Source organism: Lygodium microphyllum, chromosome 9, assembly GCF_053477565.2.
Source record: "Lygodium microphyllum isolate KBCC chromosome 9, Lygodium_microphyllum_v1.1.10, whole genome shotgun sequence".
Taxonomy (NCBI): domain Eukaryota; kingdom Viridiplantae; phylum Streptophyta; class Polypodiopsida; order Schizaeales; family Lygodiaceae; genus Lygodium; species Lygodium microphyllum.
Window position 1 is genome coordinate 156233195 of NC_141143.1, and position 22033 is coordinate 156255227.

Here is a 22033-nt window from a genome sequence, read left to right on the forward strand (position 1 = left end):
AGAAGGGGAATGACCACTCTACCTCTTAATAGATGAGTAAACGCATGAACTCATTTGCAATATTGGTAGATTTCTTGGATGATGGAATGCTTAAACTGTTAGCACAAAAAGTTTAAAGCGAGGCATGACTAGCCTCGGTCTAGATTTTGCTAGTGATTATATATGAAAGTTGCTTCTTGGAATGTGTGTGGCATTTGCTCATGCAACAATCAACATGATATGTGGTGCATCTTGCACAAGAATCAATGGGATGTCCTATGTGCCCTTGAACAGCTCTATACGACACTACTCTAGCGTTCTCATGGTGGTTCATGAGAGATTTCAGCCAGACTACGTCAAAAATGATATGCGTGGCCACTTTGTGGTGATAGAATTTGTACTTGATGGGGAGTTCATGTGGCTAATTGGTCTCTATGCTCCGAATGATCTCGTGTCTAGGTATAATTTGTGAGATAGATTGATACCCTCTTTGACACTTTGCAGACCGGGGTTGCTAATGGGAGACTTCAATATGTGTGTGGATTCATTCTTAAGCAAGACCTTTGGTCCTAGCTGCATTTATCAGATCTAGGATTCACATTTTATCAGCACAATATTCTGCTACATGGTCTAGATTGGATTGCATATATCATGCACGATGATGCATTTCTACCAAAGATCCTAGATATGCAAGTCTTGAATCAAAAGCCTTATGATCATTATCCTCTACAATTCGAGATGCTTGCGCAATCTATTGTGCCTTTTTGCACAATTATTGGAAAAGCTCCCTTTGTGCTCTAATGCCTCTTATTTGAAACACCCGATTTTTAATGGCTATATGGGACAATTGCTTGACCGCTTCTTGTCAAACTTTCCAAGGAGCGGCAGTCGATCCAATGAGCAATTGATTAGTAATGCACAGGGGGCTGCTCGATAGTATGGTATTCATCATGCATCCCTTTGCAAACAACATTGGCAGGCGGTGGAGAAACTCCTAGCCTTGGTTCCTTCATCGCTTCTTGAGTTACGAGGTGATGCATTTTTGCCTCCATTTGCCACAAGGTTGGTTGATCTTATTTAGCATTTCCAATTAAGATCTTACCTCCAAGCAAAATTGAAATCTATGATTGAAAATTTGCAAGAAACCTTCTACTAGACCCATAAATTTTTTTGGGGTTTGCAGACTTCCCCTGCACTGGAGAATATGTCTAGACTCGAGACCACTATAGGGCAACATGGTCATGGATCTGCAGACTATTATTCAAATGTGCCGAAACCTTCTTGGCTTGATTCAAACCCCTTTTGCATGGATCTCTGACACTTGTGTGGATTTTTATCACTTGGTCAAGGATCATGTTTTGCTCAACATCCATGATGCCTTGGAAAGTGACATCTATGAGGACGAGGTGATGAATGTATTACTGCATTTACCCATGGATAAAAGTCCTAATTGGGATGGCCTTACTAACGAGTTTTTTGACACTTATGCAACTAGTTTGGTGAAACCTTTGACGGCCATGTGCGAGCAAGTCTAGGAAACAAGATCTATGCCAGCATTGTGGAAGGAGGGAGTTATTAAATTGATTCCGAAAGTGTCTTCTCCCTTCATGTTGAAACATTGGAGACCCATCTCTCTAATAGGTTCAATACATAAAATGTCCAAAATCTTGGCCAGTCACCTCCACATGTGCCTCCCTGACATTGTGCACCCCAACCAATATAGATTTGTTAAGGGCTAGGAACATGTTGCATAATGTAATGAATGTACAAATGGGGATCAACTATGCCAAGCATTCTAATTGAAAAGTGGTCTTACTATAGATAGACTTGGAAAAGGCATTTGATTATCTAGATTGGTCCTTCATTGTAGAACTTATGCATATTATGGGATCTGAGCCGTGTATGTCCTAGTTGATCTACACAATCAATGTTGATGCATCCTCCCAAATGATGTTAAATGATTGTGTCACTAACCCCCATTCCCCTTCAATGCTCGGTCAGACGGGGCTGCCCTTTGAGTCCTTTGTTTTTTGCTTTGGCAACTCATCTAGTCCTTTCTATGTTATCTCATATGGTGGCCACTAGGCAGCTGTTTGGTTTGTCCCTTCCTTTTGGACAACATATTATTGCTCAGTATTTGGCCAATGACACCTTCATGATCCTTAATGTATGTCCTACGAATCTATGGCATATCATATTCTAAGTCCTACCACAAAAGACCATCCTAAGAGCTCTCCTCCACATCTCCTAAGCTGAAAGGCAATCCTAAAAGCAATGTCCACGTCTCCTCTAACTCTCTGCATATGTCACAAGCTACTAGGAACCTAACCATAACCAAGACATGTGCCAACTACCAAGCTTCTATGTTCTACTATAGTAAAATCTTTCTAGGTCTGAAGTTATCCTCCAATCCCTTCCACATTCCTCCAAGGCTCACGATTAAGGTAGTGACTAGAGAGGCAACCAAAGCATAGACCTTGGTATCTTGGCCTTGGTATACTTAGCAACGGTTTACTAAGGCTTTGTTTGTACCTTTGGCTATGTGCAAGAAGCCATCGCTCACTTGTAGGAAAAAAATTCCGAGGGTGGCAAGACTGGGATCTTTCTGGCCATCTTAACCTTTAAAAGGCGTCAGCTAACCAGCTTTATCATCTCATGATTAAGGATCATCATTGGCTGGTCAATAAAGCCAAAGAATCCTAAAGAGGGAAAAAAGTAGTCTGCAGTCCTAAATGTGTTCTTATACATCATTACCGAGCTATGGTAACATAAGCTTGGATATCAAGACTAAGATGCATCATTGCAACAATCCAAATAGCTTGGAAAGGGAGATTACAGGGTGCTTGTCTCCTTACAAGCAGTTATTTTCAAGTAACTTTTAGTCTGCCAAAATACACTAATCTTCTATACTCCAGGAAATCCACTAATCATCAACTAGTGGAGATAGCAGATCTACATGTGCAAATGAATTGTTAGACATATCCCTGAATATGTACATCCAAAGGGAGAAGCTCAAAGTATTCAGTCCATGAAATACTTGTGTGTCTTGTATACAATTTGGACAACCATGATCTTTGGAGTAAACTAATTCCATCCAATTCTTGTGAGAAGCACAAGAGAGAGTTTATGAGTAATAAGAGAGATGGCTGAAGCCTAGCTGGTTCTTTTCACGGAGAGCTGGACCTGCTTTTGTGGACAAAACAGCATGTGTTTTTCCCAGCTGCCAATGAGCTTTTGTTCTAGGAAATATAATATTTTTTCCAAGCTAACTACTCTCCCAGCTGCACTTCTTACTCTGTAAAACTCCTTCTTTACAGTCATTAACAGCAACTCCAATCCCAAGTGCTTTTTCTGGAAAAACCTATTCTCCTTGCACATGCCACAGCTGTGAGAATTCTCAAGCCAAAAATTCATACGACCTTGAAAAAAGAGAGATATTAGGCACAAGAAGGGGCCAAAAGAGCTCGCTACAACAGAAGCCCAGTATCAATTTCTTCTCTGCCCTGCACAACCATGATGGGGTAAACTTGGAACAAACTTACCAATATGTTTCCCCTCATGCATATCTGCCGTCTCAGAGTGGATCTGGTACCACAGTCAGGACCTCTAGGGCTTAACAAGAATTGCAATAGCAGCAAACATACAAAACAGCAAACTTTAATGCTAGTAAGGGGAAGAGAAGCATTCTAGCCATGAGCTAGAGAATCATAGCTTCCTGATCCCTACACAAGCAGGCCACACCAGACTCACGTAGCTCTTGAATTCCTTTAGACACACGTGCCCAAGCTCCTCAAACTTTCAGATAAGCTTCTGAGGAATGTGGTTCCATATAAAGGATTAACATTGGGAAAGAGCAAACCGCAAAACGCAAAAGAAGCTACTATCATGCGTGAATACCCTCCCTAAAGAGGCAGTGGTCTCTCCTCTTGGTCTCATAGTAAACTGTGCATCAGCAGATGTAGTGCTCCTTTGACTCAACCTCTACTTCATGAAGTTCGCACATGCACTCCTTGGTTGGTGGGTCCTCAAATCTCCATCTCTATGCTGAATTGGTCTGAAGATGTACAAATCTGCTCTATGGTGCATCGAAGCCTGTGTGACAACATTCTCTTTTGCTTTAGCCAAGCAGGTCCCCTGCTTGAAGCAGGCCCCCAGCTCGTAGCAGTAATCAACACACATCACACATGCCTGAATTGTTGACATGACCAGCTCAGCATGAAGCAACGTGTCTGCCCACACCTGTCCACTTAAGCGCCAACAGCCCTGTCACACCCCCATGCTCACCACAGCCTCACCACCACAGACCCATCATCACAGCCTCACCAAAACAGTCCACCACAGCCCAGCCCAGCCCATCATCACTGTCCACCACACCACCACAACCCTGTTACCACCTGTCTGTCCTCAGCATGTCATTACCTGCCTGCCTTTTGCCCACAATTCTGCCCACCCTGCCACCACAGCCCTGCCCTGCCCTGCCCCGTCTCTGCCCAGCACAAACTCCCAGTCTTGTCTCTGCCCACTGTTCTGCACAACACTCCCACCTACCACTGCCCCTCCTGCCCATCTGCCACTCACATCTACAACAGCCACCTGACAGCTGTCACAGCCCATCTACCCACTCCACCGACCCTAATTCCCCCCTTGACGTAGGTGCTCCCTTCTGTCCAACCTTTCAATATGGACACATCTTCAGCCTCCTCATCCACAAGCCTTGCAGCCTTTGTACAATTTCTCGTCCAAGCAGCCTCCATCTCCCTTGTTCCCACTTAACCACAAGAGGCATTACCGCAGCACAGCCCCACTCTAGTCGATCAAGAAGCATCCGCATCACAAACACATGGAGCTAGTGTATCACCCTACCCTAGATTGCAAGGAGTCCTCTACCATTACTAGGAGGCTCCAATGCAGTCCCCCTGCCCACATTCAGCTGATGTGTTCCGGCCGATTTGCTTCACTACAAATACAAAGTTGCATTCAAGGACAGAGTGATGATCCTTGAGGCGTCTTTTGTGGCCTATAGAATGGTTGGAGATCACCCACCCTTTCATATTCTTCAGGACTCTATCTAGTTAGCTTTCCCTTGCACCCCAACTACAGTCACAGGAGTTGTAGCCCTAGGGAAGAGGTGCTCAATTCACCTGAGCAAATGGAAGCAGGGCTTGCTACGAGTCTAGTCAATGTTGCATATGACAGTTTGATCAAGGGTCTAGACCACTCATCACCTGGAGATGGAACTACCGTCACCATCTCTTTTCCTGGCCTCAATGAATGCTTCACACCATACCTCTTCAAGATTGGTAGCGCCTTCGACCATGTCATATAGAAAGATAGGACCTTTGCTGATATAGTCCCGGAAGGCCCACAAAGCTACCCATTTGTGCAAGTTATTGTACTTGAGACTTTTTCCTTGCATCCACAAAGGATTTCTCAATGAGCTGGTCACATATACAAGAACAAAATGCTTCAAGATACAACAACACTAGACTTCCTTCAGGGACAAGGGAGGCTGCAAACCCAGGCCATGGAGGAGCGACACAAAGTGCCAGAGACAACAAAGTGGAGGATACTTATATTGGTTTGTTGGTCATTTATGCCCCAAATGGCCAATGAGACAAGAGATAGTACCTAGCAAGACCCTTTCGGACCACTTAGTACTGATTCCTTTGCTTCTCTTTGAGAGAGTCAAAGGACCACACTCCAATGTCAGGATTGTTCTACGAGGACGATCTTAGAGAAATAGTCGCACAAGTTTGAGGATCTAGACCTTTCTCTGTTGGACGAGCAGCTAGTGACTTGGACAAGAGCCTACATGAGATAAGTTTCTTTTGAAGGGAGAAGGCCAACCATGAGGAGGAGACAATGCCTCTAGAGAACAAGAGGTCCACCAAAGTATTTAGTTGCTCTATAGAGAGGGAAGGAGAGATGGCCAATGAGTAGATGGACACCTGAGAGGATGCACATTGCTAGAGCAAAGATTGATGTCACGAAGTCAAATCAAAGTATTGGTTTTACACGAGAGCTTCCTTTTGGACTTCGTCTCATGACAAGGTTAACAAATACTTTTTCCACACCACAAGACCAAAACACTCTAGATAGGGTGTACAAAGACTCAAGAGAGCTGATAGATCCATTGTATAGGACCCTTTGGAGGCAATATAGGTGGCTACATAGTATTACACAGCTTTACTAGGGACCACCACTAGTAGGCTGCCCAGCTATGAGGTGGAGAGAGAGACTATATGGTAGAGTACTAGGAGGGTGGTCATAGACAAGATGAGCAGATTGTTGATGGTCCATTTCACAAAGGAGTTGGAGAAGGCATGTCTAGCACTTACCTCAGGAAAGTGTCCAGGAGAAGAGGATGGGCTTGATAAGTTCTTTTTGAGCTATTAGGAACTTATTGAGCTAGGCCTCATTTCAACTTTTCAGGAGATTATGGCATCAGCAATTACGCCAAAGAGACTTTCTGAGGGGCTAATTCACTCATTCCCGAAGAAAGTGGGAATAGACTATAGATCACACAATGAAGACTGATCACTTGGCTTGGAACAGCCTATAAGATCCTCGTGGGACCACAATGAGATATCTTGGATGCCATGTGCGGATCGACATTACATCAAAGCAATTGTTGCTACCTCTTCTCTTGAGCATTAGACAAAAGCTTCTTTATTGGAGCTCGGCGGCAAGACTTTCACTAGTAGGGAGAGTAGTGGTGGTTGCCAACCAAGTTCTTCTTGCAACCATACGTGACTTCCTATTGGGCATTCTCTGGGTCATGCATCAGCTAGGTAAAGTGACTTATCAAGAATTTTATTTGGTCCGGGAGCCCAACCAGAGTGAAGGTGGCTTGGGATGTCACCATATAGCCTAGATCTAGAGGAGGATTGGGGATCATAGGCCCAAAAAAGCCTTTTTGGCTAGACTCATTGTTAGGAGTTTGCTTCTAGGCAAGGAGCCTTGGAAAAAACTTCTAATAGGAAGCCTTCATGCTATGACACCTTCACATAGACCATGGCATCCACTAGATTTTTCAGGAGATCTAGACTAGGGATTTAGGGAGGAGCATTGAGGTCAAATTTGTAGCTGCCACTATCAAAACATGGAGATATGTATCATCCAGGCTTCACAAGCTACTTCCAACTACACCACAAGAGACTTGGAGACACAAATTGCATGATCTAAGGAGAGTCTGAGCTATGATTCAAGCCGTGATGGAGGGAGTTCCACGAGATTGGCGTACAAATATGAACACGTCTCAAACATGGATCGGGATTTGGTCTCTTCTCTAGAGGGGACATTCCTGTATTAGTCATTGCAACTAGCAAAGATAAGACATTCAATTTTATGGTAGAGGAGGATGGCCACACCTAGCAAGAGGACTTTGACTAGACGACTTTCATTGGGTGCTCCAGATAGAGGATTAGTAATGGCAGCACTTCAAGAGGAAGTAGCACATTGGCCTACATCCAACTACCTATCTTGTAAATGGATGGAGATATTGAGCTTATCTTAGGAGACCTTTACAGAGATTACAGTGGGATCTAGGAGAGTGGGTGTAGTGGGATCTGTTCCTTGATAGACCATGTGACATGGCCTTCTTTGGCTACACTACTAGGCTAGGGAGGAGGATACATATGAGTAAGGTTGTCAAGTACGAGAAGTACAAGATAGTATGTTACAATAAAATACGATACTAAATGGTACCTTAAGTTTTTTTAAGGTGCAATACGATAGAGGTACATTATTCTCTTATAAGAGCTATTAAAACCTAACTTTTTTTACCAAGAAAGATAGAGAAGTTGTTTGAATCTCAAACAACATAATCCCACAAAGGAATCATATTAGTATAAGAAGCATTTAACTCATCCCAAAGTGCAAATCTAACCAAAAAAGAGGTAACCATTAAGATGGTACCTTATGGTAGTAATATGTAAGGTATGGTACCTATAGTACGGTATAGTATGAACCCTTTCATGCGTAGTACTAGTACAAATATAAATATGAGCAACATGCACAACATGCGATGAGCCACAAAAATACATAGAGACACTCCGTATGGGACTGCCCTAGAGCTTAGGAAGTATGGAGGAGAGCCCTCTTGATGGTACTCCATTGCACAGCAGAGATCATGGTGGCAACTTGGGGGGCTGTTGCTTGGGTCACAAATAGAGACTCAGCATGGGGCTATGAGGATATTCGGGGGAGTCTCTCTTTTCTCATTGTTGGACACCATTTGAGCAAGATCCCCACTCTAGATTACTTGCAAGTGTAGTGGACCCAAGGGCATTGTCACAGATGGGAGTTGATTGCTAGGATCATAGCTTGGTATGTCTGGACTGTGAGATGCAGTCGTGTTATTGGGAGAGGATGCAGGGCAGCTCTAAGAGGATGAGGAAGAGAAGAGAGGCCTTCTTGCGGACATGGGAACCAGACACTACAATTATGGTATTTGTGATGTACTCAGTTACTCTACACCTTGTACTTTGTATTTTGCCTTGAGTTTTCTCTGAGTTGTTATTAATAGACTTTTCTTAAATGGAAAAAACAAAAGGTATCATCATGCCCAAAAGTGGATGAATCCTAGCTCTGTAACCTTGCCTACTGTCCCTAGCATGCGTATGACATGCCAGCCCTCAGCTCTTGTGATTTAGCCTCACCTTACAGAATGAATTTGTCCTGCCTGATGTGCTTGAATTTGTTTCTTGCTTTGTGTGAGCTTAGAAACACAAGTCCATATGGTGCTTATTTAGTGGATCTAGTGCAACAAACTAATCAAATTCCTTCAGAGATTGTAGGGTGTTGCCATCTGTTATCTGGCTGCTCCATGGTGTGGAGTTACGCCTCCTACTTCAATCACTGCACCTCATTTAGTGGATCTAGTGCAAAACTAATCAAATTCCTTCAGAGATTGTAGGGTGTTGCCATCTGTTATGTGGCCGCTCCATGGTGTGGAGTTATGCCTCCTACTTCAATCACTGTTCATGTGTAGTATTACAAATCATTGTTAAGGATGCGGCCATAGAAAATCAAATTTCTCTGTAGTAGTGGAGTGGCTTGTCTTAGCTGTTTTTGGCTTCATATTTGCTGCATTACTCTGCATGCTGGCTGGCTAATTGAATCTAGATTCTAATTACAATTTCATGAAACTGCAGAGAGAGAGAGAGAGAGAGAGAGAGAGAGAGAGAGAGAGAGAGAGATGGAGATGCAGTTTTTTTTTGGTGATTGAAGGTTTATTGAGGTCAACCTATAACAAGTTAAAGATGGAGAGGAGCATTACACCTAAGTTGCTGATAATAAGGGAAGGGCAAGATAAAACAGAACCCTTTGATAGTTATCTGATTGAAGAACAAGATGTTGATGGTACTGGACTGGGTAATGGAATGGGATTTGTCTCATTTTTGGATCACATCTCTCATAATGTAAGGGAATACATGAAATGATGAGCATTCCATAGATATAGGTATATTTCTTACAAAGGATATCTGGTATGTGTTTGAGACAATATAGAAGTCAAAGAATCGGCAAATGGACACCACATTGGTAATTGTGAAGGTGTAAAAAGTAGGAAGCTGTTCACCCTTTGTAATGTTGTGAAACAGCAGTGGTGTCTGGCTTGTATACTCACATTGCAGTTAGTCTGGGTTTGAACTTCACCATGTCGTTGGATATCAAAGTTGCAGTGCTTTTCAACATCATCATTGACCTATGGCAAAAGAAATAACTTCTGTGGTTCCTGCTAAGTTTTGCACCTTACTTTGCTTGATTTTGAATGTGCGGCCTCTCTTTTGTTGGATAACAATGCTCCTTCCATAATGTGCAGTTGTAGAAGCCATAGCTACATCTTGTTTGTAAGGTTCCCAATACATTTTGTATGGGCTAGGCATGCTAGCCATAAGCATTGTGCAGAATGTATCCAAGGTGTCCAATATCACCATTGTGGAGATACACTGAGTTTGCAAAGGAAAACATGGAGAGTATGACCACAACTGAAACACAATGAACTTAAATATTAATGCCAAAACCCAAAAATGAGGATATCAAGCTCAATTGCAGAGCTGTCCAACAGCCACAAGCTTTTGTGGGAGCAGGCTGAGGGAGATGTCGATGTGTGTCATCCAGCAAAGATGTATGCAGACTGCAGGGAGCAAAGGCTAATGAAGAAAAGTGGAGAGCAAAACTGCAGGTTGGTGTTGATGGCAACAGCAGGTGGCTGGAGACAAACACAATCCACTGGGGATGGAAGGGCAGCTGAAAGATGTTCGTGGTAGCAGCTGGAGGTGATGAGGGATGAGTGGGCAGCAATAGAAGGAGCTGGCCGCCACATGATGATGAGCTGTGGGAATATACTGGGATATAGATGACCTAGCACACTCTATTTACAGGTGAGGAACCAACCAAAAAGTGGGGAGTTTGCTCATTGGACACAAACACACCAAATGCATTTGAGTTTGGGGCTATTTAATGAGCTAATGAAGTTTTAATCTATAATGCACCTCTTCTAGCTTAACCTCCCTCTCAAGCCCAAAATTGGAACTAGAAAGGGATTGCAAGCATAGCTCATCCATGTATACCAAAGATATCCCACCCCAAAGGAGCCAAGGCATCAATCAATGGATACACATTAGCTGCCCAAGAACCTACCAAGACTATAAAGCTAATGGTTATCTTACCTCCAAAAGTCCAAAGGGTCAAACAAAGCATACTTGTCAGCTGTCCAATGGCCTACCAAGACATGCAAAGGTGACGTTTAACTAGTTTGGACTTTGTTTACTTTTCTTTAAAATGTATTAATACCCATGTGGCAAAAAAGGGATGGTTGACTCACAAATCACAAAACAGAGAGGATATACAATGTCACCTGCAAGAGCGTTGATGAAAGAATGGTGAAGAAGGATATGGAGGTATGGTGGTGACAGAACCGTAGGTGGAGGCTACTTAGGACCCAAGGCAAGGGGCTCCTAGGTGCTCTACACAAAGAAAAGCAAAGAGTAATGCTACATGATGAGATTACATATGCATCAAGGTGCCACTTGGATAGTGTTTTAATGGGGTAAATTGTTTACTTTCCCAAGAACCCTTTTACAAATATGATGATGATCATGCAATGCAAAGAATAAGTACAATATGGAAGGGATAGCAATGTTAAGAACAAGAAGACAATGCCAAAACCTAAAGTTGCCAAATGAAGGGATAAAGCATCATCTTGATCCTAGATGTCAATGTCAAAAGTGACACATAAGCAAAGCTCGAAGCCCTTAGGAGATGGCTTTAATACCAATTGAGAATTACCAAGACAGTAGTGCACTATGGAAATGGATCTAATGGATGAAAAAGGATGTGACATTTCCCAAGTTCAAGAGCAATGGAAGAGTCAATCACCAAGGAAGTCAGAACTAGCCTATACTCAATCTCAAGAGAGCTTTAATATTGGCCAACAAGTGTTGTAGGCATGCTTAAAACTCGATCTCAAAAGATGGATCTTATGCCAAATAAGAGTGCTAAAGGACAGCCATCACGATAGCAATCCAATGGCCGTGAATGAGAAAACCCCTTCAGCTAAAATGAAAGAAAGATGGATGCCAAGATAAGGAAAAAGAATACCCAAGACTCGATGTCGAGAGAGAAAATGTAATCTCCATCTTCATGTTGGAGGCAATATTCCCCAAGGCAAAAACTAAAGAAACAAACCTTCAACCCAATTAGGACCGATAAATACTTACAGTGGCCCTAAGGTGAAATACAAGACCCAACATAGAAGGATTTGAAAAAAAACTTGCGTATTAGATGTTTCATATCTGGATGCTTTCGATGTTATGTTGAAGTGAAAAATGAATTTGAGCGAGTATAGAATGCAACGAAAAGAGATGGAAAAGTAAGTGATTGTTCACAATAGAACATTTGAAAAATGTGAAAAACATGGCTAAGCCTAAAGATTCTAGCTAGATTATCTAAGTAAAGACTAGCATAACATAGTCTCACTAGTCTAAGGATTCTCAAGATAACCTAAGAATCCTAAGAATGTGACCTAATGTGTGGTAATGACTAAACTAGTTAGGTAGGCCATAAGTCATTGATTGAGGGTGAGATCCAAAGTCCATTGCACCAATAAAAGCCGGCTACTAATAAACATAGATACTAGGGGTTGGAGAAACTATGCTACCTCCTCAAAAAAGACCCCCTCTCAACCACCATGGAGTGACACTACCACCATTGAAGGGGGCTAAGGTTGGTTTTGGCATTGGTATTTGATTTAGCGTTGATGCAAATAGAATAATTTTAGCTATGGATGGTGTGATTTTGGGTATGGGTCTAATGCCCGTGGCCTTTGAGTGATAGTTATTATCTATATGGCTAGATTTTTGGCAAAATATACCAAATCTATTGTTTTTAGGCAAGGGATGCCAAGAGGGTCTTTGTAATATTTTGACTTTATCACTCAACTTTTCCTTAAATGAAGGAGATTGAGCATTAGCATCAAAGCATGGTCCATGTGTAGCATTCATCAAGGAGCAAGGATTGGGTCTCAATAGCTAGGTGATTTTTTTTTAACTCCATGTTTCCTTCAAGGGAGCTAACTAATCTGCACTTGAGGGGGAGGGGATCTATGCTTTTGGGAAACTTGGACCAATGGTATAGTATGTTGGAGGGGAATTGCCCACACAACAAAACCAAAGGTCAAAGAGTAACGTACTTGAATGTTTTGGAAGGTGTATAGAGCAAGGGTGGCATTCCTAGCAACAAAGCACCAAGATACAAAGTGGTACACCTTTTGAGTATCTAATGATGGCCTAAAGTCTAAATGTGCATCAAAGACAATGTGTATTAAGACTTAATAACCTATGGTAGGTCAAAAATAGGGTTTTAGATTTAAGGTAAGAAGTCTTAAACGTACATTAAAAGTGGGAGGGAAGGAGATGAAATGTAAAGATGAATATGAAGCACCAAAATCATGCTCAAATGAAACAAAAGATAAAGGATTACCTTGTGGAACATCTCTAATCATAGTGTCCCTCAAATCCATATTGGTTTTGATTTGGGTCTCCACAATGACTTACAATTGGTCCTTACATAATTGAAGAAGCAGTGGATCACACAAAAATGGATCACATAAAGCTACCACACTGGCTTGATTATGAAAATTTTAAACTTTCATTATGTCCCAAGTGAATAGTCTTTCTTCAATAGAGGTCATTAGTCTCGTCAACATAGTTTCCCAATGGAGATGCACCTTGTGAAGGAATATAGGATGAATGGGCTTTGGTGAGTGATTCCTAGAAGAAAAGTTAGTAGATGAAGATGATGAAATGTTTCCTTCAAATGGAGACCGTAATGCCCTAATTTAGTCTCCAATGCATTAAAGAAGTGTGTTGAGAGAATATCAAAGGATACCAAGATGGAGTGCTTTGAGCCATCATGAGTTGGTATGTGACGTTTAGGGTAGTCAAGAACTAACTAATCACTACCATGATAGTCTTAAGTAACTTTTTAGATGAGCACCAACTCCAATACGATGTGAAGATAATTTAGGATTTGCAAAGGAGAGCGCAATGTACGATGAGACTAAATGTCAATGAACTAAGATATTGATATAAAAACACAAATGTAAAGAGGCAAATATGAAGATAATTAAAGAATGAATTAATGAAAATATATAGAATGCTCAATGGTAAGAGTTGTCCAATGTGTGAGAATAGGTAGAGATCGAAGCTCAACTGAGAGTGGAGAGACAATGTAGAGTGTGAAAGCACAACTCCCAATGCAATAATCTCAAGTGTAAGGTGCAAGTACAAAGTATAATCCTTAAATCTTAGGGTTGTAAGAGGGTCTTCATACTCGAACTGTGTGAAACATGATAAGTGCCTAAAACTATGTAACATAGGCACATAAAATAAAGAGAATAAATATGGGGAAAAAAATCTCACATACAGAGAGTAAAAAGTGTCCCAATGTCCTACTGAGAATCACTGACACTCCTCTATGAGGGTAGGTGTGAGTGAAACCTTGCAAACCCCCCTGGAGTGAAGAATGATCAAAATACAAGGGTTATCCACCAAAGGAGATCAAATTTAAAGCATTGCGAAATGCATCAAATTTGTCACGAGGAAGAGCTTTAGTGAAGATGTCTACCACATTACTGGTGGTAGGACAATAGACAAGGCTTTATCTCCGGCATGTAGCCTCTCTCTGACAAAGTGATAACGCATCTCAATGTGTCTCATGCGTGCATGAAACACTAGGTTCTGTGCCACTGCAATGGCACTCTGATTGTTAGTGAACAAAGAAGTAGGCTTCATGATAAATACATCCAAATCAGCTAGCAATCATTTGAGCATATGCATTCAAGTGTTGTAGTGAAAGCCGCCTTATATTCAGCTTCACATGACAATGTGGCAATAGTGGATTGTTTCTTGCTAAGCCAAGAAATGCAAGATGAGCCAAGAAAGAAACAATTGCGACTAGTGGAGTGACGAGAATCATAATCACCAGCCCAATCAGAATCATTGTAAGCATGTAAGTGCAATGGTCCCTCCTTGGCATAAAGCAATCCAAGAGTCCTAGTATCCTGCAAGTAATAGAAAACACGGGTGATAGCTTGCCAATGTGACATACGTGGCTAATACATATATCTACTCAGGGCTGAAACTGCAAACTGTATGTCTGGCTTAGTGTTGCATAGGTAGATAAGGCATCCAACTATTGGAGTATATGTGTGGATATCAAACAAGTCACTGTCATCATACAATGACAACTTCAGTCCAAGTTCCATTGGCGTACTGACTAGCTTGCAATCCTGTAAGCGAAACTTCTCAGGAAGTTTACCAATGCATCTCAATTGTGATAAACCAATGTTGCTCTAGCATCATGAATGAAGTGAATACCCAAGTAATAGTGCAAAGACCCCAAATCTAACATCTCAAAAGTTTGCTGTAAATTTTGTTTGAATGCTAAAATATTATCAGCATGTGTCCCTGTAAGCAAAAGGTCATCAATATATAGACAAATGATTAGCATGGATCCCCCCTCTTTACATATATAAAGAGTAGACTCTGATGAGTTGTTTATGAATCCTTGGATCAATCTTTGCATACCAAGATCGAGGAGCTTGTTTCAACTTACAAGCTTACAAACCAAGTTTTCGGATCTCTCAACTGCAAAACCAATGGGTTGTTGTACATACACTTCTTCATGAAGTTCCCCAAAATGTAGTCTTTATATCTAGCTGATGCACAATCCATCCATAATGGACAGCCAAAGCAACCATAGACCTAATGGTAGTCATGCGAGAGGTAGGAGCAAATGTCTCCTCATAGTCAATGCCTTTCTTCTATGAATAGCCCTTGGCTACAAGCTTGGCTTTATATTTGTCAATGAATATATCTGCATTCCTTTTCAACTTATAGACCCACTTTGTTCCAATGCCTTTCTTCCCAATAGGCAAAGACACTAAATCCCATGTTTGATTCTTTATTATGGAATCAAACTCAGCTTGCATTGTTACCATCCAATGCACACTATGTTGTGCATCCTCAAAACATTCAAGCTCCTCATCATCAATTGTATATGCTGCCATAATAAACTCCATGGTATGTGCACCATCATGCATACGAGCTTGCCTTCTAGTACGACCAGCCATGGGAGCATCCAAATGACTATCTTTCATAGTCCATAAATACCATCTAGGCATTTGTCTAGCATCCTAACTGTGTACAATCTCTTGCTGAATTTCAAATTCGACACCTTGATGAATATTCAGATCAACCATGGGGTGATTTTGTCCATTCTTCAATGGAGCAGTTGGTTGAACATTATGTTCGCTTGTTGAAACTCCAGTTGTATCACCAAATGAAATGGGGAACAACCCTTCAAGTACATCACTAGCAATCTGATATGTGTTAAAACCAACAAGGGATATTTTTTATTTTTCAGTGAAAATCATATCCCTACTGGCAAATACATTTTTAGAGATGGGATCATATAATCTATATCCTTTGCTCTCAATGTTGTATCTCACAAAAATGCATTTGACTGCCTTGTTATCCAATCTTTTTTTAAGTACCTTGGGAATGTGTGCATACGCAAGATACCCAAAAGTACAAAAGTGCCCAACATAAGGTTTTCGGGTGTTCCAAGCCTCAAAAGCCATGATATTCTTTAATGCTTTGGTGGGGCATCTATTCAAAACATGGCAAGCACACATAACTGCTTCCATCCAAAAATCGTGGCAAGCTCTTTGCTTTTAGAATACATCTGGCCATCTCCATGAGTGACCGATTCTTTCTTTCTACAACCCCATTTTGCTGTGGAGTATAAGCAGCAGTGTACTAATGAACCTTTTGCTTCAAAAAAGAATTCAGCATAAAGGACATGTATTCCCTCCCTCGGTCCGAATGGAGAGTCTTCGCCCTTGTAGCTAGATTGGTTTTCAACAAGTGCTAGAAAAGCCAAAAATGCATCATACACTTTTAACTTTTTCACTAAAGAGTAGACCCAGCAGAAGCAAGAAAGTCATCAATAAGAGTGACAAAATAGTAACAACCACCCAATTGTTTTGTCTGCATAGAGCCACATACATCTAAGTGCACAATTTGTAACCTGGTAGTGGCTCTAAAAGCAACATCACAAGGAAACAAAAAACGATGCATTTTTCCCAAAATACATCCCTCACATAAGTGCTCAAGAGATCTCTCCAAGAGAAGTAATCCATCAAGCATTTGTGTATGCTGCAAAAACATCAAGCTACCATAGTATTGTGTCCCATGCGAGCATGCCATAACTCCACCTATAACATAGCATAAGTAAGAGTGGATGCTAAATAGACCGACTGATCAACTGAAAGAGCATCCAACTCATATAACCCATGACATAGAGTGCTGGTCAAGACCAAAGTCATGTGTTATTATCTCTCACCACGCATATGTCATCATCAAAGTGACCTGCAAACCACACCGTGCCAAAGAAGAAATAGATAACATATTCTTCTTTATACATGGCACAAATAAGGTATCCTATAGGTGGAGAATAAAGCCATCAATGGCTGTGAGCACAATCTCCCCAATAGCTCTAACAGGGTATGATGCATTGTTGGCACACTGTACAGACTTGCCAACTAGGGCTGAAACAACAGAAATAACAAATCTTTGCAAGATGTGATGTGCCTAGATGCACCACTGTTAAAAAACCATGTGTATGCATCCTCAATAGAATGCTCTATGAGTCCAAGAAGAGTCATAACTACATGTATAAAAACAATAGTCCTTGTCTACAACAAAGGACGCTAACTCAATAGCAGTGGAAGATACATTAGAAACAGACATCCTTGATTCCTTTTTCTTTTCCTTGGCTATGCGCTTGCTACATTCAGTGATGTAGTGGCCTAGCTTTTTGCAATAGTGGCACTTACCCTTCTTGGTTTGCGTGCCTCCTTGTTTCTTATTGCTCTATGGAGTACCTGAAGTCCCAAAGCTCTGCGAAGCATTCTTTGCTTGGCTGCCCTTACCCTTCTGTCATGCCATAAAAGCCTGCTCAAAGGCTATAACATCCACACCATTGTTCTTTCATGTTTGCTCCTCCTCTAGGAGCAAAACTAACCAAGGTACTATGTGGCAACCAAGGTACTATGTGGCAAATTGATCTCTCTCTTTAGAGAGCCATGAAGATGATAGACTATACCAAAGATGGCAAATACAAGAGGTGGAAGTACAAGTGCTACAATTGAATATTGTGGTTCATAGTCAAGTTTTAGCGTAAAGCAAATGTCAATATTTTAAATAATGCATAGAACATTTTATGAATTTCAAAATAATGTCAACAAAACTCGACTAGATGGCAAGAATATAATTGAACAATCCATGAAGGGATACTTTTTGAAGGGATATTTTTTGAATTAGTTATATATTTGTTGCATAAATATTTAAGGGTGACTATTTTTAGTACAATTTTGCAAAATATAACACTAAAATTAAATTCATGGAGCCTATGGTGTGTTAATTCAAGGACTAATCAAAGACATATAGCATAGCTCATATTTACGTGTGTGTGCATGCACACGCGTGCAGGCATGCACATGTGTGTGTGTGTGTGTGTGTGTGTGTGTGTGTGTGTGTGTGTGTGTGTGTGTGTGTGTGTGTGTGTGTGTGTGTGTGTGTGTGTGTGTGTGTGTGTGTGTGTGTGTGTGTGTGTGTGTGTGTGTGTGTGTGTGTGTGTGTGTGTGTGTGTGTGTGTGTGTGTGTGTGTGTGTGTGTGTGTGTGTGTGTGTGTGTGTGTGTGTGTGTGTGTGTGTGTGTGTGTGTGAGTGAGATATAGAATATTTGCTTCTTAACAAATAGGCCATGGGAATCTAAAACTCTTCTTGTTTTTCTTTTGCATGTACTTTTTAGTGAAGTTATTAATCTATTTTAGGGATTTCTAAAAATAGTAAAAAATAGTAGTTAATAAAGTTGAAAAGTATGAAGATAGCTATCAAGGCCACTAGGATTTATTGGAATAATCATTTTCACAAGTTGTCGTCATAAACAACACTACCATAAATAATAACTATTGAAAAGTGACAATTGGCAACTAGAAATAATAAGAGACTAAAAGTGTGTGTTTATATTATACCTCTATTCATTTTTCAATCCTAAGACTAGTCCAGAATATTCTTGAGTCAACTCCTCATGAATTACCTATAATAGATGGAGAATGCTTATTCTAGATTCCAAGTGCCAAACTCACGTCCATGCAAATTATCTGGTCCTATGGGTAAAACTTAACTTTCCAATAGGCATCTGGGTATATTCTATTGAGAGTAAAAATGACAACCATATGCACGCATTGTAAAGTCCTATAAGCAAGCCGTGAAATCCTAGTCTATATAAGTGGACAAGAGAGTGACTAAAGGATGGAAACTCTCCACCAAAAAGACACTATATCCATATAGCTTGTAAAAATTAAGAAATTTCATTCTTGTGTATAAATTGAAGAGCTATAGCTCTCTTCTTCTCTCTTCTCACTATCATAGCCAAAGCATGAGAGAGTGAGGGTGTATGAGGGAGACAGTGAGGTACTAAGGAGGAAAAGCTCTCTACTCCATCTTTTCTTCTCCTTCTTACTCCTCTTTTGTTTCTCTTCTTACCATCATCACCACATCGATCATCTTGAACTAGCCATAAGCATATTGTGAGAAAAAGAGAGTGAATCTGTGAGAGAGCGAGTGAGAGTGTATGGGAGAGGGTGAGGAATCGAGGAGAGAAGTTTCCTTATCTATTGTTGTTTCTATTCTTTTTTCGCTTGAATTTCCTCTCAACATTGCAACTATGGAGGTAAAGATGAATCAAATGAAAGAGGTAGCTCGAGTGCACCAAGAGCACGTTACTTGGAAGCTCGACTTTTTGGGGGGATTGCAACAAGAGATCTAGATTTAGGTGGCCCTACTATCCCTTTGGGCTGTCTATCATTCTTTCAACATTCATTGGTTTGAGTAGACAAAGCATGGTTGGTTCAATGCTAGAATATGAGTCGGCTGTGTGAGAGATAGCTAGAGACATGGAAAGAGTGGATGCTTTTCAAACAATAAGAGCTCCATAGATATCCGTAGAGTGTCAATGCTGACATTTTGATTGTGCTATTAAAACACAAATAGAATTTTCTTTCATTTAGCTATCTTGTATTCATATCATTGCCTTTGAATAGGGGGCCTTACCAAGGTATATGTGCTACATTGAAAAGGGGTCTTACTGAGCCCCACATGCATGGGATGGAATAGGGTGCCTTACCAAGCCACTTGCACTTATTGGAATAAGAACCTTATCAAAGCACAAATTGTGGTAGTCAATGCTAGTATATGGCTAGTACTATTAGGAGAAGTGCTAATACGCATAGTATCTAGTTACTCTTGCTACTACTAGTGCTAATACACATAGTATCTAGCTACTAGGACTAGTACTAGAGTAGTGTTACTATTATTAATGCTAGAAATGTTACTAATATTGCTAGTCTAGCTAGTAATACTAATGTGAGTGCTAGTAGTTAGAGCATCTAGCTACTATTACTACTAATTGTGCTAGTATTGCTAGTGTGATTGCTACTAGTGCTACTGTTAGTAAGAAACCTTATAAGATACATTAGGCTCTTTGATAACCATGGCTCACATTATTGAAATATGGCTTATATTATAGAATAATACTAGACCCAATGACATAAATCATGGTGACAAATTGCTAGTCTCATGGCATATTGTTGTAGATCGCTTCATAGACTTTAGCTAAAGGGTTAACAAGCACTTATGACCTAAAACTAGCTCCAAAAAGAGCTTAATACATCATAGAATGTAGCAAGTTTATATCATTAGCTATATGTCTAATCTTGTGTTGCAATAAGCATCCACCTTCTTGTAATAAAGCCCTTTGACAACATATATTCCTTTCAATAATATCACCCCATCAATGAATATGTGCCACTTGAGATTGAAATTTTTGGATTGCACATATTGTTAAGATAAATGCCCCATGATTTTTGAAGAATTCTCAACCTCCAAGTCTCACAAGGCTAAAGCAAAACTCTTGATCCATCTCAAGTGTAAACACCTTAAACATGTTGCACCAAACAACGAGTTAGAAACTAAGAGCCAAAAAAAGTCACAAGATCTCCCCAAATGATTTACAAGGTACAATAAAGGAGATCGAGACATTGTTTTTCTTGGTGCAAAGAGGGAAGGGAAGTTTAGTGAACCAATTGAGGGTCTGATGAAGGTGAAGGAGATAAACCTTACTAACGAAGGAAACCCCTAAATCAGTATATGTCATCAAGGATCTTAGTATGAAAGATGAACAAGGCCTTATTGATCTACTCAAAGAGTATCGTTACATGTGTGCTTGTGTTAAGGGTATACCAGCGCAAGTATTAACACACAAAATCCCTCTAAACCTAAACGCCAAGCCCATCAAACAATGACCCTACCCCATGAATCTCACTACATACACCACATTTAAGAAGAGCTAGATTCATCTACAAGATTGAGCATACTGACTAGGAATCACCTATTGTATTGGTACTCAATAAAGATCGTAAAATTTTATACATTAACTATAAAAAAACTCAATGTTGTGATGAAATAAGATCATTATCCATTCCTAAATACAAATTATATGATTAAGCGAGTAGTAGGCAAGGAAGCTTGTAGTTTTCTTATTGCTTTTTTAGCTATAATCGGGTGCAAGTTCACCCCAATCATTAGCCTAAGATTGCATTTGCTACTAAATGGAAATGTCTACCTACATTGTCATGTTGTTTAGCTTGACTAATGCATGACATCTCATGTACACTATTTTTAAGGATGCATGGTATTTGATATCATTACCTATGTTTTCTGCCTTACCAAAGACCCACACATTCTTGACCGATGTGCTCCGCTTCAATACAATCCCCTCTTCTTTGAATGGTTTATTCCAAGGTTGAGTGACACAATGCTTTCCTTTGGTTCCACTCCTACACAAAACAAATATTCATTACATGACATGAAGAAAGGTGATGTACATAACTAAGATGATGGCTTGAAGTATTTGTTGATGAACTTTGTGTCCACTGTAGTTGGGAGGAGCACCTCAAAAATCTTTCATTAGTCTTGCAAAGATGTGACAATATCAACTCTCCTTGAAGCCCTTGAAATGATGGTTCTCGATTAAACATGGTATCATCTTGGGCCATGTAGTATCTAGAATGGCATTGCAATGGTTATTACTAAGATCAAGGTCCACCACACCCACTAACTACAAGCATTCAATCTTACCTTGGACATATTGAATATTACCATCACTTTATATTGAACTATAGCTCAATAGCATGACCACTTAACAAGCTCTTGGTTATCTAGGAATGGACAGATAAATACCAATCTTCATATGAAGCACTGAAGAAGGCTCTAATATTTGAATCAATTTTATGAGCACTAAATTTCATGTGCATATCAACGCCTCCAAAATTGCAATTGAAGTTGTGTTGTGCCAATCTAATGGGCATAATATAGACTACCCTATGAGCTTTGTCACATCAAATAGCTTACTGAAGTAGAAGT

The 22033-nt window shown here is 40.5% G+C and overlaps 1 protein-coding gene across 2 annotated transcripts in view; it reads left to right on the forward strand.

The window, feature by feature from the left end:
* Positions 1–9722, forward strand: part of LOC148031760 (sec23/sec24 transport family protein) — a 151395-nt gene extending 141673 nt beyond the window's left edge. For both annotated transcript variants that reach the window (XM_087685415.1, XM_087685414.1), the window contains exon 14: positions 9211–9722. In XM_087685415.1, coding sequence (XP_087541541.1) covers positions 9211–9422 — 212 coding nt within the window. In that variant the 3' untranslated portion in view covers positions 9423–9722. The remainder of the gene's footprint in view (positions 1–9210) is intronic.
* Positions 9723–22033: the final 12311 nt, after the last annotated feature.